Source organism: Adiantum capillus-veneris, chromosome 20 (genome assembly GCF_014529385.1).
Source record: "Adiantum capillus-veneris isolate H3 chromosome 20, ASM1452938v2, whole genome shotgun sequence".
NCBI lineage: Eukaryota > Viridiplantae > Streptophyta > Polypodiopsida > Polypodiales > Pteridaceae > Adiantum > Adiantum capillus-veneris.
In genome coordinates, this window is record NC_140950.1 from 144,811,335 (window position 1) to 144,825,892 (window position 14,558).

Here is a 14,558-nt window from a genome sequence, read left to right on the forward strand (position 1 = left end):
AAGCTTCTGGTCCAAAAAGCAGTTTACATGAAAAGCTTTCAAACTCAAAAGCTTCTCGTCCAAAAAGCGATGCCAAAAGCTGCCAGCGTAAAACATTGAAATCCGTACAGCCTGCCACGTCATCAGCCAGCGCAAAACGCAGAAATCTGCCCTTAGGGTTAGGGTTAGGGTTTCTGCAGTTTTAGGGTTTCTGGCACAGCAGAATTAGGGTTTGCAGGTTTTAGGGTTAGGGTTTCCAGAATTAGGGTTTCAGCAGTTAGGGTTTTTGGCAGAAATTAGGGTTAGGGTTTTTGCTCTCGGGCAACCACGTCATCACTTCGTGACACTTCTTCTGTTACTTGTTCTTCTTAGGGTTTAGGCCCCTCGGCCGACATCTGCAAGTTGGCTCCCTTCTTCAGGGCTTTGACACGTCAACAATTTGTTACACGTCGATTTGCCTTCCTTCGGCGTCGGGCCCGATTCCCACTCTTCTTCACATTTACAGGTGGCCAGATTACATGGCATTATGCCCCTCGGTGGTTTCTCCGCCACTCATCACAGTGACCACCATGAGATTGTTCTAGTCGAGTTGTCACTATAGTGGCTCTCATTCTTACATTCAGCTTGTACACCCCACGTGATAGGCTATTTTGGCATCCGTTGGGGATTATCTTGTACTCAGTAATATACAGCCCTGACTTTTCAAAAAAAAAAAAAAAAAGAGAGAGAGAGAAAGAAAGAAAGATTTTTAACGTCTATGTCAGGCCGAAATCGGCCTATGAGACAAATCAAATGTACATTGTGTGTATGTCATCCGTCTATCGGAAAGACAAATGAAACAAAATTGATACAAAACTGAGCTGAAAGTAGGTAGTGGAGTATCTGAGGAGGGATGGAGCTCTATCTCTAGGGGTATATGCATGTCTGTATGCTCAAGGTAGTACAATCAAGAGAGAGAGAGAGAGAGAGAGAGAGAGAGAGAGAGAGAGAGAGAGAGAGAGAGAGAGAGAGAGAGAAAAGAAAAGAAAAGAAAGAAAGAAAAGAAAGATTTTTAACGTCTTATGTCAGGCCGAAATCGGCCTATGAGACAAATCAAATGTACATGGCGTGTATGTCATCCGTCTATCGGAAAGACAAATGAAACAAAACTGATACAAAACTGAACTGAATGTAGGTAATGGAGTATCTGAGGAGGGATGGGGTTCTATCTCTAGGGGTATATGCATGTCTATATGCTCAAGGTAGTACAATCATGAGAATGCATCAAGCTCTCTAGCTCCATCCTGTACAAATGGGGGGATGTAAGATGTGGTACATGGGCGGGGCTGGTGCCAAGGCTACCCGGATGAAAGCTGTCGGGTCGGCCCTCATCTGAGCTACTCGCTCCTCAGTGGCACGGCGCTCCCGGGCTCGGATCTCCTTGATCTGTCGGTGGTGGGAGCTCACGCCCCTGTAGCCTGTGACTCGTGGTCGTCGTCTAGCTCGGTTCACCTCCGCCTGTGGGAGTGTCACTCCTCTCTGAGTATCTGGTGAGGTAGGGCTGCTCTACTGCTGCGACCTAACCTGCTTTGACGAAACCTGAACTACGTGCACTAACGCAACCCTTTGCTTGTATCTGCGTGCAAACCCTATTCGTGTGCTGCCTGTTCATGAGCTGCTGGACCTGTGTGATGACCGGCACACAATTCCTATTCCCGACCTGCTTATACCTACGCACAAACTCCTTTGCTATGCTCAACTTGCAGCAACTGTCTAATGTTGTAATGCATGCTAGAGAACGTGCTGTCTGGCAATGATGGTCATTGGCATGTATGCATGAAGGCAGTGTTTGCTAAAGAACCGGATTGAGTTTTGCAAGTCTAATCGTGGATGATTACTCTTCTTTCTAGAGGGGCATATGCTACAAGCTTCGTGACAGACCCTCTACTTGTGCATTGAGCCTTGCAACACCTGTACATAAGCAGTTTTAGCTCACCGGAGTGTTTTATTTGAGGGGGTTTTGCATCAATTTAACATGAGTAGGCATCAGCACCTGCATCCTTTGCCGCACAAAGCTCGCTGCTGGCTTCAGTCTGTTGCCGCAATTCAGTTGATGACGACCACAGTAGGGTGGAGCCTTTTGTACAGCTGGCTGAAGAGTGAGATTATCATGTCAGATGTTTGGACAGGGCTCTCCATGACAAAGCAGTCCTTTGTCGATTGGTTAGCTCCTCTCCTCATCAAAGGGGTCATCTTAAGGATTTGGTCCAGGCAGCTCTCAGCTAGACGGAGCGGCTACAAAGATTTATTTTATTGGGTAGAGGGCTGTGCATACTGTTACTATTCAGATTTTGAGGTTGCATTGTCCGATGAGGTGTAGCAGATCCCAATGAAGCTATCTTTCCCATATTTGCATGCTCAATTTAGAATGCCTTCAGTGCTTCGACAATTTGGATCAGTTTTTGGCACTCCTTTTTAGAATCTATAGATGTGGAGTCTTCTACACCTTCAGTGAAGGAGGTCACTACTCTAGGGCAGACATTTCCGGAGTCATTTCATTTTGAGTGGGATGGAGTGGTCAGGTTTCAGAGATTATCTGTCATTGGTCGTCCAACTAGTGCCATTATTGTCATGCCTTGGGACATCTTGTCAAAGATTTTCCTAAAGGCATTGAGAGGCGAGCAGGACAGGGACAAAGATAGACACTTTGATGACCACCATCAGCAGCAGCATACATAGAGGCAGAGAGATCTAGGACAGAGACAACAGGAGCAACAATAGAGTTAGAGAGTTGCTTATAGTCAGAGCAGTGGTTTAAGGCGTCCTACCATGGGCTACAGGAGAGTGGTGCCTGTTGTATCAGTGCCGCAGCAAGACAGCCCCTCAGATGAGAGAGAGTTTCCATAGGAAGGAGGTGTTTCTCCTTCACTTCAGCAGTTTGCAGACAGCTAGGTCCTGTAACGGGAGGCCACCACGTGCCAACAAAAAAGAATAGACGAGACAAACGTTTAAGCACTTCAAATAACAACGGATCTGAAAGGGATGCTCGACACACGAGATGCGGATCGGCGGAGTTCCACCCCAAGAGAGCACTAGCCCCAAACCCTTGCCCCCCTTTTGGTAACTCTTTATATTGCCTCAACTTAGTCTAATGCCGGAACCCATTGCTTTGCATGTCACAAATTGTTGACGTGTCAAGCCAGTGAAGAACAGAGCCAACCCTGTACATCTCGGCCGAGGGGCCTAAATTTTAAGAAGCAATAACAACAAAAGAAGAAGGAAAAGAAGTTCCCACCAACTTATGGGATCTCGTTCAATGGGGCCCAAGTGACCTAAAGATAAAGCAAACCCACACACAGAGAGAAGAACTGCGTGGAGAACTGATGACGTGGCATGACTATACGGCAATCCCGGATTTCAAGCTGACAGTGCTGACGTTGAAGTTGTACGGATTCTCGTAAAACGCGTTGACAGTGCTGACGTGACAGCTGTATAGATTTCCATAATTTGCGCTGGCTGATTTCAGCGCCAGCTTTTGGACCAAATGCTTTTGAGTTTGATGCTTTTCATGTAACTGCTTCTGAGAGGTCAAGGGCCTTTATCTATGAGCCAAGGGCTCATTTTCTGGCATGCCTCCACATGAAGGTGTAGAGGATGGAGTACCGGCGTTGTATTGAGTTCAAGTAGTATAAATTAATACCGAAAGGGGCGCCAACGTTTGGGGCCAGTGCTCTCTTGGGGTGGAACTTCGCCACTCACAGTTTTGGTTGCCTGGCATGCTGGGGCAGATGGTCTCTATCTATGGCATACCATCCATGTGCTCAATTAGATCTAGACATTTGTGCCATCCAATAAGGTGGCTACCTCCCCTTCTATGTAGTCTCTAGATACTATCACTTTTGAGTGGAAAGGGGTGTTACACACTCATAGAGGATTTTGGTTACGGGTAGACCGAACCATTGTCTTAGGTGTGACATCTGATGAGAGGCCTAATTGCTTACTCCAGGTGTTGAGGTAGGCAATTAGGCCTCATCAGAGATTGATTTGCCCAGTTGCACGATCCTGCGTGAAAGCATGAAAGAGGTCAGAGGGAATAGAGTCAATTCAATAGTAGTAGAGTGATTAGCAATAGCACAGTGATAAGCAATATGAGAATCCTACTCGATGTGACGGAATGGAAACCCTTGAGTCCTCCTTGGACAAGGCCTTATACTGCTATTTCTCTCACATGAGAGCTTGCGAAAAACACGGCAAGAGGTGAAGCAAATCTGACAAGAAAACATCACCTGATTCGGACTGAGGATGGAGAGTTATTTCAGATGCCAAATTTTCGCCTGGTCTTGCACTTGCTCCTGGTAGAAACACGGCAGAGCCCTCTCTTGCACAGGGGGCCTAGGAACTGATGCTAGAATTGCCCGTTGCATTTCCTCATAGGAATGGGGGCTCATCTGGGGCGCCAGGTTTTGAGAGAGAGAAATTGACCAGGATAGCTGCTTTTGGGGGCGCGAGATCGGGGGGAGAATTTTTTCAACACCAAAAACAGGGAGAGGGAAGGGAAGAAGGGTTGAATGCTGAAATTAGGGGAGAGGGTTGTTTTTTTTGGGTGTGGGGGTGCCCCCGCCCAGATGTGGGCTGCCTTGCTTTTTCTTAAGAGGCTGCCCACTTTTTAGAAATGAATGGTTCTGTTTAACCCTTTCAAAACTTGCAAAAACCTTAGGAAATCTGAAATTCAATGTTAAATGCTTACACACATGCGATCCAGGTGTCCTTGTAAGCAATCTTTTGCACAAATGCAATGCGGAAATAACTATGCTATGGAAAAGCACTTGCTTTTTTGAAAGTTGTAAGAACAATTTGCTTTCACGGAAAGCAGCTGCTTTTTCGAAAAGCAGCTTGAGAACCTACCTTCATTCATGTGCTTGGTCCTTAGCATGTGTCACTCACTTAGTCCAGACTCTTCTTAGGCCATGAAACATTCCTGCAGTGGTGGCGGTGTTCCGGTCACCCACCTTGTGACGCACTAGAAATGCCCATAATTGGTCACGTCCTTATCGAACTTCTCAAAGAAAATTCTTAACGATGCTCTAAGCCTCTATGTCTCCCATCCTGTGATTCACCATAAATGCCTGTTACTGATGGTCGGAGACTTCCTGTAGATGCTCTAAGTCACCCATCCAATGCACGCATCAGAAGTATCCGTTCCAGGTGGCCTATCAGATCTCCCCTTTCACATTGCTCTAATCCTTCCCTTGGAATGACGCACTAGAAAGTTCTAGGATGGCTCAAGTCATGTTCTGTCTACGATCTCTATGTGATTTTCCTAATGACGTAGTTAGAATATTCCCTTCTTGTGGATCGACTACTAACTGAGTTCAAATGTGCGCACACGTAAATAAATCTTAGATTTGTATATTGACTAGAATTGTAGAGACATAGTGAAGAAGAATTCCTTGGTTAGTTGTTGAGCTTGAATCACCTCCTGGGGGAAGATATGCCTTGAAGCGATGTGGTTGTTCGAAGGTCTCTTATGCGCTAGAGAATGAATCGAGCATGCCATTTTGGTTCTTGAGCAGATTCTTGATGGGCATCAGAAAGAAACTAGAAAGAAGATTGTCAGAAATTTTTTGTCGAGTGGATGGATCTTGATGAATCCGACTCCACTTGGCAGCCAGATGAAATAATACAGCAGTGTCCTTCCCCTTTCTAGGAGTTCTTTAGCAAGCAATTGTGCATCATTTAGCCCTGGATTTTGATTTAAATGGATATTTACATTTCAGCTTCATCTGTTTAGCTTGAAGTTCTTAGGGGCCATCTGCTTTGTACCTTGAGTTTGGCATTGAATTTCTGATTCTATCTTTTGTTCCTGTATTATGTTGTGTGCGCTATTTGATAAATATTTGTACTGTCTCACTTGAAGTTGTCCTAAAAGGATGTTTTCATTCTATCAGGATCCATGGCGGGGCAACCAGGCAATACTCCTTCAGCATCTGCCACTGCCACCTTGGTGTGTCGTACTGTCTATTTCTTAGTGTTCTGATAAAGAAATTATCTGGCTTATCTGTTAAGCTCAAATGGTTTGAATTTTTTCAGGTGGGGAATGCTTTTGTGAGTCAATACTATAATGTCTTGCATGTCTCTCCTCACAATGTGCATCGGTTTTATACGGATCAGAGCAAGCTCTCCCGGGCAGAGGTCGGGATCAATGCGGATATTGTGGAGACTCAGGATGTATGTGATGTTTGTTTTGTCATTTTGTCTCTTCTGAGTTCATGGTTTGCAGGACTTATTACTCTTTACAATTCGTGTACCGTAAAGTTCTGTTACTTAGTTCCTACTGTTCTTAGTTTACTCCAAGGTTCCAAGTATGAAAAAGCAAACACTTAAGTAGATCCTAATGTGATGTGCATGGCATGACCATCTCAAGGCACTTTGAAGGGCAAGTAAGATACAACTGGGCTGCTTGTTTTTTTTTAATAATAAAATTGCTATCATGGGTTATTGGAACAATGGTTTGATATGTGTCGTGTTTAGAGGTCAACATATGTTGTCATGCTCAGGTTAGGGTTAGTGTCAGCCACTAGGGCTCAGCCTAGGGTTGGCTACTTCAGAGATTCCTCATGGTAGGTCATTTTTGCCATTCTAACTTGCTCTTATTGTTTTTGGGCTTACACGGTGGGACAGCTTCTTGTGACATCATTATTCTAGCTTGTAATATGATTTTGTTGTGAGGGGTCCACCTGCCAAATACTTGTCCCTAATCAATAGGTAAGGATACTGCCTCCCACACTTTATGGCCATCAGTTGGAACTTAGGCCACATTTGTAGATATGTCAAAACTCTCTCTCTGGGCATCTTGGCAGGTAGCAGAGGCAGTTGAAAGTAGATAATGGTATTAACAGATGACACAGTTGTTCAGTACCCATGGTCCTCGTATAGAGCTCTGCACTTGTGTGACCTAGACTCATCGTTTATACGCCTCTCTCATAGTGAGAGGAACCAGGTCCTTAGACAAGATCTTTGGCAATTAATATCCGAGAGACATGCATCATACCCACACAGCCTCTTCCACTGAAGATGCTGTAGAAAGAGATAACTTCATGACTATCCTAGAGGATGGCTGCATCTAGAGGCCAGGATATAGGACACATTTGCCACACAGTGCTAGAGTGGCGATTGTACAGCTCAAGGTTCTATCCCACAGATTAGAGATTGAGGCCCAGCGAACAACCCACATTGACAGAGACCATAGGATCTGCACAATATGTAGAATAAGTGGAGAACGAGGAGCATTATGTATGCAGATGCTCAGTATGCAAGCATACGTGGTTGATACATAGCTGTGTTTGTAGGACTGCTCACACTATTGGAGTGGAGGGACTAGAGACGGCTTGGTCGCTTCCTGCTAGAGATTCAGGGACAGAGATTCTCCTCCAGCCACCCACTCTCTCAAGTGGAGGACGACAGTACTGCTCACGGACTTCTTTCAGAGACAAGATGCTCCAGCACCCCTAGTGTCACTTAGGGAGGGTCATACTACAATAGGCGGGGATTGCTCGAGCCTATAGACGACCCAGAGCATCAAGATATCGAGCCAGAGGAGTTTGCACATATAGATAACAGCTTCACATCGATTAGAGCTAGAGCTGCCTCCTCCTCATCCCTTGTACACGTGTACATCACTCACATACATACCACTTCAATCTACTTTATTTGTGGCTGCTGCCTCCCTAGCGTTTTTCCGCATATGGCAGCACCATCAGCAGGTGTGATGGAGAGCAGGGGTTTTCCCTTACGTTTTTCTTCGCAGGGTATCCAGACAGAGACGATGTGATCATCCAGATGTAGAGCACCACATAAGAGATGTTCCATACTCTCTACATGAGACATGTCTCTCTCTCCAGATCAGTTCTCTTGCTAGGAGGACATCGCACCAAAGCCTTGCTTTCATAGGAGGCTAGGGTGGAGTGTCAAAGTGGACGATGCGGAAGCATATAGCAATGGGGAGAATACACGAGAGGGAGCAAGAGAGAGTGAGTGAATCAACCAACTCAGCAATGAATTAAATTATGATACAATGGGGGTTGGGTGTGAAACCGGCCCGTGGGGTGGTAGGCTTTGGCTTTCACCCAAAATTCTTTACTTTACTTTAGAGAGAGAGAGAGAGAGAGAGAGAGAGAGAGAGAGAGAGAGAGAGAGAGAGAGAGAGAGAGAGAGAGAGAGAGAGAGAGAGAGAGAGAGAGAGAGAGAGAGAGAGAGAGAGAGAGAGAGAGAGAGAGAGAGAGAGAGAGAGAGAGAGAGAGAGAGAGAGAGAGAGAGAGAGAGAGAGAGAAAGAAAGAAAGAAAGAAAGATTTTTAACGTCTATGTCAGGCCGAAATCGGCCTATGAGACAAATCAAATGTACATTGTGTGTATGTCATCCGTCTATCGGAAAGACAAATGAAACAAAAATGATACAAAACTAAGCTGAATGTAGGTAGTGGAGTATCTGAGGAGGGATGGAGCTCTATCTCTAGGGGTATATGCATGTCTGTATGCTCAAGGTAGTACAATCATGAGAATGCATCAAGCTATCTAGCTCCATCCTGTACTAATGGGGGGGTGTAAGATGTGGTACATGGGTGGGTATGGTGCCAAGGCTACCCGGATGAAAGCTGTCGGGTCAGCCCTCATCTGAGCCACTCGCTCCTCAGTGGCACGGCGCTCCCGGGCTCGGATCTCCTCGATCTGTCGGTGGTGGGAGCTCGCGCCCCTGTAGCCTGTGACTCGTGGTCGTCGTCTAGCTCGGTTCACCTCCGCCTGTGGGAGTGTCACTCCCCTCTGAGTGTCTGGTGAGGGGGGGGCGGAAATCCTCTGGAAGAAGTCTGTGAGCTGCGACTGTCTCCCCTCTGTCTGTGTAGCTGTGTGTGGCTGTAGTAGTGTGTCCCGATGGCTCTGTATCTCTAGTAAGAAACGTCCGAGTTGTCTCTGATCTCGAGATTCCATGATCTCTCGGAGAGTGGGCTGTCCTCCAAATAGGGCCTCATACCTGCCTCTGATCTCAGTGTATGCTCTGCATCTACATACAAAGTGCTCCTCACTCTCCACCTCCTCTGTGCAGGCTCTGCAGATTCGCTCCCCCCTGGGAACACCAGTATGTCTCCCGATCTCAATCTCTAACCTGTGTGAAGCCACTCTCAGCTGACCAATCGCCACCCGTGAGCTATGTGGCATATATGTGTCCATGTAGCGTGGTCTCTGTATGAACCCCCCAGGCAATATGGTGAGAAACTGGTCTCTGTAATCTGACATCCTCGTCCCCAAGCTAGGTGCCTCCCAGACTCTCCTAGTGTATAGCTGCCACAGATCCTGTCTCAATACCAAGTTCCTCTCACTGCGAGAGAGGTGAACATATGGTGAGTGGGGGTCGTACTGGAATGGGGGTAGGCTCTCCATGTCAAGACCGTGTCCCTCAAACCATGCTCTGACCTGTGAGTACCATGCTCTCTCATGCCCACTCTCTGATAGCTGTATAGCTGCCTCAAATGCTCTACGGGTAAGTCTGTCAGGAGGTAGCTCTCTCATCCTCTGGATGAAGCAAACTGTCTGGAATAGTGCCTCTACAACCATAGGTGGTGTGGCGAGCTCGGCTCTAATAATGTCGTGTGGCACTGTCTTCTTGCTGCGGAGCAAGCGTGAGATCATATATACCTGTGGTCTCTCAAGTTGTGTCCACTGGTCAGCTGTCAATCCTGGTGCCCATACTGCCGCCGAGTACATCAAGGCCGGGGTGACTAAGGTGTCGAAAAGCCACCCCTTCGTGCGGGGCTCCTGAAAGTGTGCCTGGTGGCATCTCCGCTCTAGCATGGCCAGAGCTGCATATCCTCGGGTGAGCCTGTCAACAGCAGCCTGCTTCATAGTGAAGGGTCCTGGTAGGCTGGTGAATGTGATGCCAAGGTAGACATAGGAGGTGACTACATCAACCTGTCCTCCTGCTGCTGTGAAGGTGGCGGCGCTCCTCACTGCACTGGATGTGTGAAAGATCATAACCTTGGTTTTGCCAAGGTTCACAGTCAACCCCCTGTGTGTGCTGAATTCGTCCAAGGCCTCAAGATGGCGTTGCAGGCCCTCGGGTGACTCTGAAATCAACACAATATCATCAGCATATAACATGATGTGGACCGGAGAGAGAGAGAGAGAGAGAGAGAGAGAGAGAGAGAGAGAGAAATGAAATGAAATGTTATATTAACGTCTTCAAAAGGCCAAAATGACCTATGAGACCAATCAGTTACAAAATAGTGAATCTAATACCATGTCTGGGTACAAAAGAACTAGAAAAGAACTAGAAGTGGAACAAAATACTACTACTACTACTACAATCTAAAACTACGTGGGTGTAGCAGCTGATACAATAGGTACCCGGTAAACTGGATGTAACAGTGTGTGAAACAAAGATGGAAGAAATGGTGAGGATCCATCCTCATCTGCACTCTGGATGTCGAGAGAGTATGGCTCGAATCTTCTGTTGTAGTCTCCGTCGATGCTGTGTAGCTCCTCTCCTCAGTCGCGGTCGTCTGTATCTCTGTAGCTCCAATGCTCGGTCGATGAGAGTGCCAGTAGTGGTCGAATGAGTGTGGGACGAGCTCTGCAGTGGTGGCTGCTCCTCTGGCTGTCCCATATCTAGTGAAAAGAAATCTGTAATGTGTCTCTGGGACTGCCTCTCTCTAGCTCTCCCTGGTAAAGTGTCTCTATACCTGTGTAACTCAAGTAGATATAGTCCAAGACATCTCTGATCCTCATAACTCATGACCCTAGATAGAGGACCAAAACCCTCTCTGAATAAGCAGTGGAAACGCCCCCGTATCTCATAGAACACTGTGCAATGACATATGTAGTGCAACTCTGTCTCTGGCTCTCTCTGGCATAATCGGCATATCCTGCTGTCTGCTGGTATCCCTCTGAATCTACCAGTCTCAATCTCGAGCTGATGTGAGGATGTGCGTATCTGACCAATGGCACAACGCAAACCATGAGACATATGTGTGTCCATGTAGCTGGGTCGAATCACAAACCCATCTCCTGTGAGGTGGAGAAGATGCTCTCTATAGAAAGCCATCTTCGTGCTCAACTCCTGAGGCGGCTCTATCCATGTCCTCCTGGTGTCGAGCTGGATCAGGTCCTGACGAATGAGTCTAGTGATCTCCACCCGTGTAAGAGACAGCGAGGGTGCCTGAAGAGAATACTGGAAAGGGGGCAACCTGTCCATGGTGAAGCCATGTGTCTGAAACCATGAAGTCATCTGTGCATACCAGCATGAAGTGTCCCCCTGTAGAGCTAACTGTCTGGAAGACTCAAGGGCCAGTCTAGCATATCTGTCTCTAGTAGTATCCCATAGGCTGTGCACAAAGGACACTGATCTGGTAAGCGCCTCAATCTCCATGGGGGGGGCAGCTAGCTCTGCTCGAATGATCGCGTGAGGTACGGAGGCCTTGGCTCTAATCAATCGAGAGATCATAGATACCAAGGGCCTCTCCATACGTCTCCAACCATCCTGGCCTACAGAAGGTCCCCAAACCTGTACCCCATACATCATAGCTGAGGCTACTAAAGTATCAAAGAGCCATAACTTTGTCCGAGGTTCCTGGAACTGAACCTGCGAACACATCCTCTCCAAGCCTCCCAAGGCCGCATAAGCTCTGGTCAGTCTAGTCTCTGCTGCTCTCCCCAAAGAAAACCTCGGCCCAGTGAAGACTATCCCAAGGTAAGTGTATGCATCTGTATACTCCACAATCTCTTGACCATACGTGAAGGTCGGTGCCGATCTCCTGATCCACTGCGGTGTGGTGTTAAACACCATGACCTTGGTTTTACCAAGGTTTACAGACAATCCACTATCCTCTGCAAAACTGTGTAATGCATCCAACTGTCGCTGCATACCCTCTGGTGAGTCAGAGATCAAGACAATATCATCAGCATATAACAACAATTGATTCCACGTCCCTGCCAGCTGGGCACCTCTATCACCCTCTCTGTCAATGTAATCAGACACCTCATCAACATACATACCAAATAGAGTAGGAGACAATGGGCAACCCTGTTTCACCCCGATAGTGGAGTGAACTAAGTCAGATATCCCCTCTGGGGTGCGTACATGTCCCATCACTGATCTGTATAAAGCCATAATCCCCCAAATCAACACTGTGGGCACCCCCATCTCCTGCAGTCTGCGCATCAATCGAGCTCTCGGTACCATGTCAAATGCTTTGCGGAAATCCACAAAGCTACAATAAATCCGTCTCCCATGTGACCTGCCCTCCTCAATGATAGCTCTGAGTGCCAGAATATGGTCAAGAGTGGAGAAACCCCTCCTGAAACCTGCCTGTCCGTTTGCCCGTACACCCTCACCCTCTGCCCAGTTACTCAACTGCTGCTCAATAATGGATGCATACAATCGTGCCAGTGTGTGTCCAACCATAATAGTGCGGTAATTTCCAGGCTCTGTAGGATCACCTGCCTTGAATATAGGCACAATAGTAGACAACCTCCAAGTCTCAGGTAATCCCTCACACATGGCACGATTGAACAACACTGCAAGAACCTCCATCAGCATATCCCTAGCATGTATAAAGTGCTCCGCTACTAGACCGTCATGATCGTAAGCCCTCCTGGTCCTCATCCTGTCAATGGCTCTCTTTACCATCTCAGTGGTAAAGAAGGTGCTCGTAGGTGGACATGGCTCTGTAGGATCTGGAAGGGGATCCTACCCAGGAACCGTATATAACGATGTCGCATACTGGCCCCACACATTAGGAGAAGTAATCACTGGGGGAGGGGAGTGCTCATGGAAGAGTCGCCATGCCTCGCCTGAGTCTCTACTCAAGAACAACTGATACAAGTCTCGCTCCATCTGGGCCAGGTAAGCTCGTTTCTTCTTTCGCACAAGGCGCCGGAAAGCAATCCGCGACTGTCTGTAGGTGATGACTCCTAAATGAAGATCCCTCTGAAGCTGGGCTCTCATCTCTCTGCACTCCTCATCATACCAACTATTCTGGGGCATGCTCCCAGAATGTCGCCTCCGATCCGGTTGAGTGTGTGGGTATGCCTCTGATGCTGCATCATGTAGTGTCTCAGTCAGTAAAGTAGTGCACTCCTCTACTGAGAGGCCTGGAGCAACTGTGCATAGACGATCCCAGATCGCCTCTGTATAAACCGAGTCAGTCTCTGGTGTAAATGTATAACGGGTGTGTGACCTGCCTCCTGATTTCTGGGCTGTACTAAACTGAAAAGATACGGACAGTGTCAAGAGAGCATGATCCACTGCTACGCCCACTGGTCTGGCTCCCACTGTGAAATCCTGAATACAAGGAATAAAGCTCGGCTGTGTCATAACATAGTCCACTGTACTGGCCCCATGTCTGTGTGGAAAGCATGTGAAGCCTGCTGCTCGAGGAAACCGCTGTAAGCCATTAATTATGGCTAGCCCATGTGTAGTCGTCATCTCCGTGAGGTATCTCCCATACTCAGTCTGCTCTGTCATGTGAACATCTGTCAAACCCCAGCTCACCCACATCCAACTCTCTAAGCATCTCATCTGAAGTGTCGTAGAAGACTGTCTGACAGTTGCCCGTTCGAGCATTGAAGTCTCCTAGGAGGATGATATCACCATCCCTAGAAAACTCCCATATATCATCATCTAGAATTGAGAAAGGCGACTGCCCTCTGGATACAGCATATACTGACGTACTGGGGGGGAAGTAACATATAGCAATATATAGAAATCGACCTGTGTCAGCTCTGAGCCTCACCCACATGTATCTAGCCTGATCATCTCTCCGTACAATATGTAGTAGTGGCTGTAGCTCCTCCCTAAACAACACCGCTACTCCTCCTGAACCTCTACTCCCATGCTCAGATCTCGTGACTGTTCTGTGGGCTGTCTCCCATTTGTATCCCACCACATGTGGCAACAGTTGGCCAGGGGCCTGGTGAGTCTCTGAAAAGAAAACAATGTCCTTGTCTCTGAAACTGTCCTCAAAGGCACCAACATCCAACCTCATAGACCCATTACAATTCCAAGTCGCCATCCTCAATGTGGTCCCATAGGTCTCGCACCGTCATGTAGAGCGCCGCTCTACAATCACCACCCGACCATCTCTGTAAAAGGCCATCTTCCCCTTCTCCCTTGCCGCTTGAATCTCGGGCATTACTTCTCTCATATGCGCAAGTTGTGAGAGAGTGAGGTCATCGCCTAAGAAAATACCTGTCTTCTTGAGAGTAGGTCTCTTCCTCAAGAATTCCTTCTTCTCTTCCAATGAAGGGAAGCGTAGTATGAGAGCTCTTTCCTTTGAAGATTCTCCGGGGCCCTCACTCTTCTTGCCCACTCTCCATGCCTTTGTGTGTGAAGGCTTCTCCACCCCCATCATTGATGTGAGGCTTGTGACCTCTTTTTCCACATTGTTTATGTCCTTGAGGCCGGTTACCCTCACATGTAGAGCCCGCACCCTCCTTCTTTGTTCCTCTTCGAGGGTCATGTTGATAAGAGTGGGTGTACAAGGAGCTTCCTTACCTTTCCCTTTCTTGGCAACCTCAATCCATTTTTCGGCCTCCTCTACTTTCTTTTGCG

General features: G+C 47.4%; 1 protein-coding gene across 3 annotated transcripts in view; it reads left to right on the plus strand.

The window, feature by feature from the left end:
* LOC147433358 (nuclear transport factor 2-like) overlaps nucleotides 1-14,558 on the plus strand; it is a 104,468-nt gene that overhangs the window by 47,707 nt on the left and 42,203 nt on the right. For all 3 annotated transcript variants that reach the window (XM_086492948.1, XM_086492946.1, XM_086492949.1), the window contains 2 exons: nucleotides 5,907-5,962; nucleotides 6,049-6,186. In XM_086492948.1, the coding sequence (XP_086349074.1) occupies nucleotides 5,907-5,962; nucleotides 6,049-6,186 (194 nt within the window). The remainder of the gene's footprint in view (nucleotides 1-5,906; nucleotides 5,963-6,048; nucleotides 6,187-14,558) is intronic.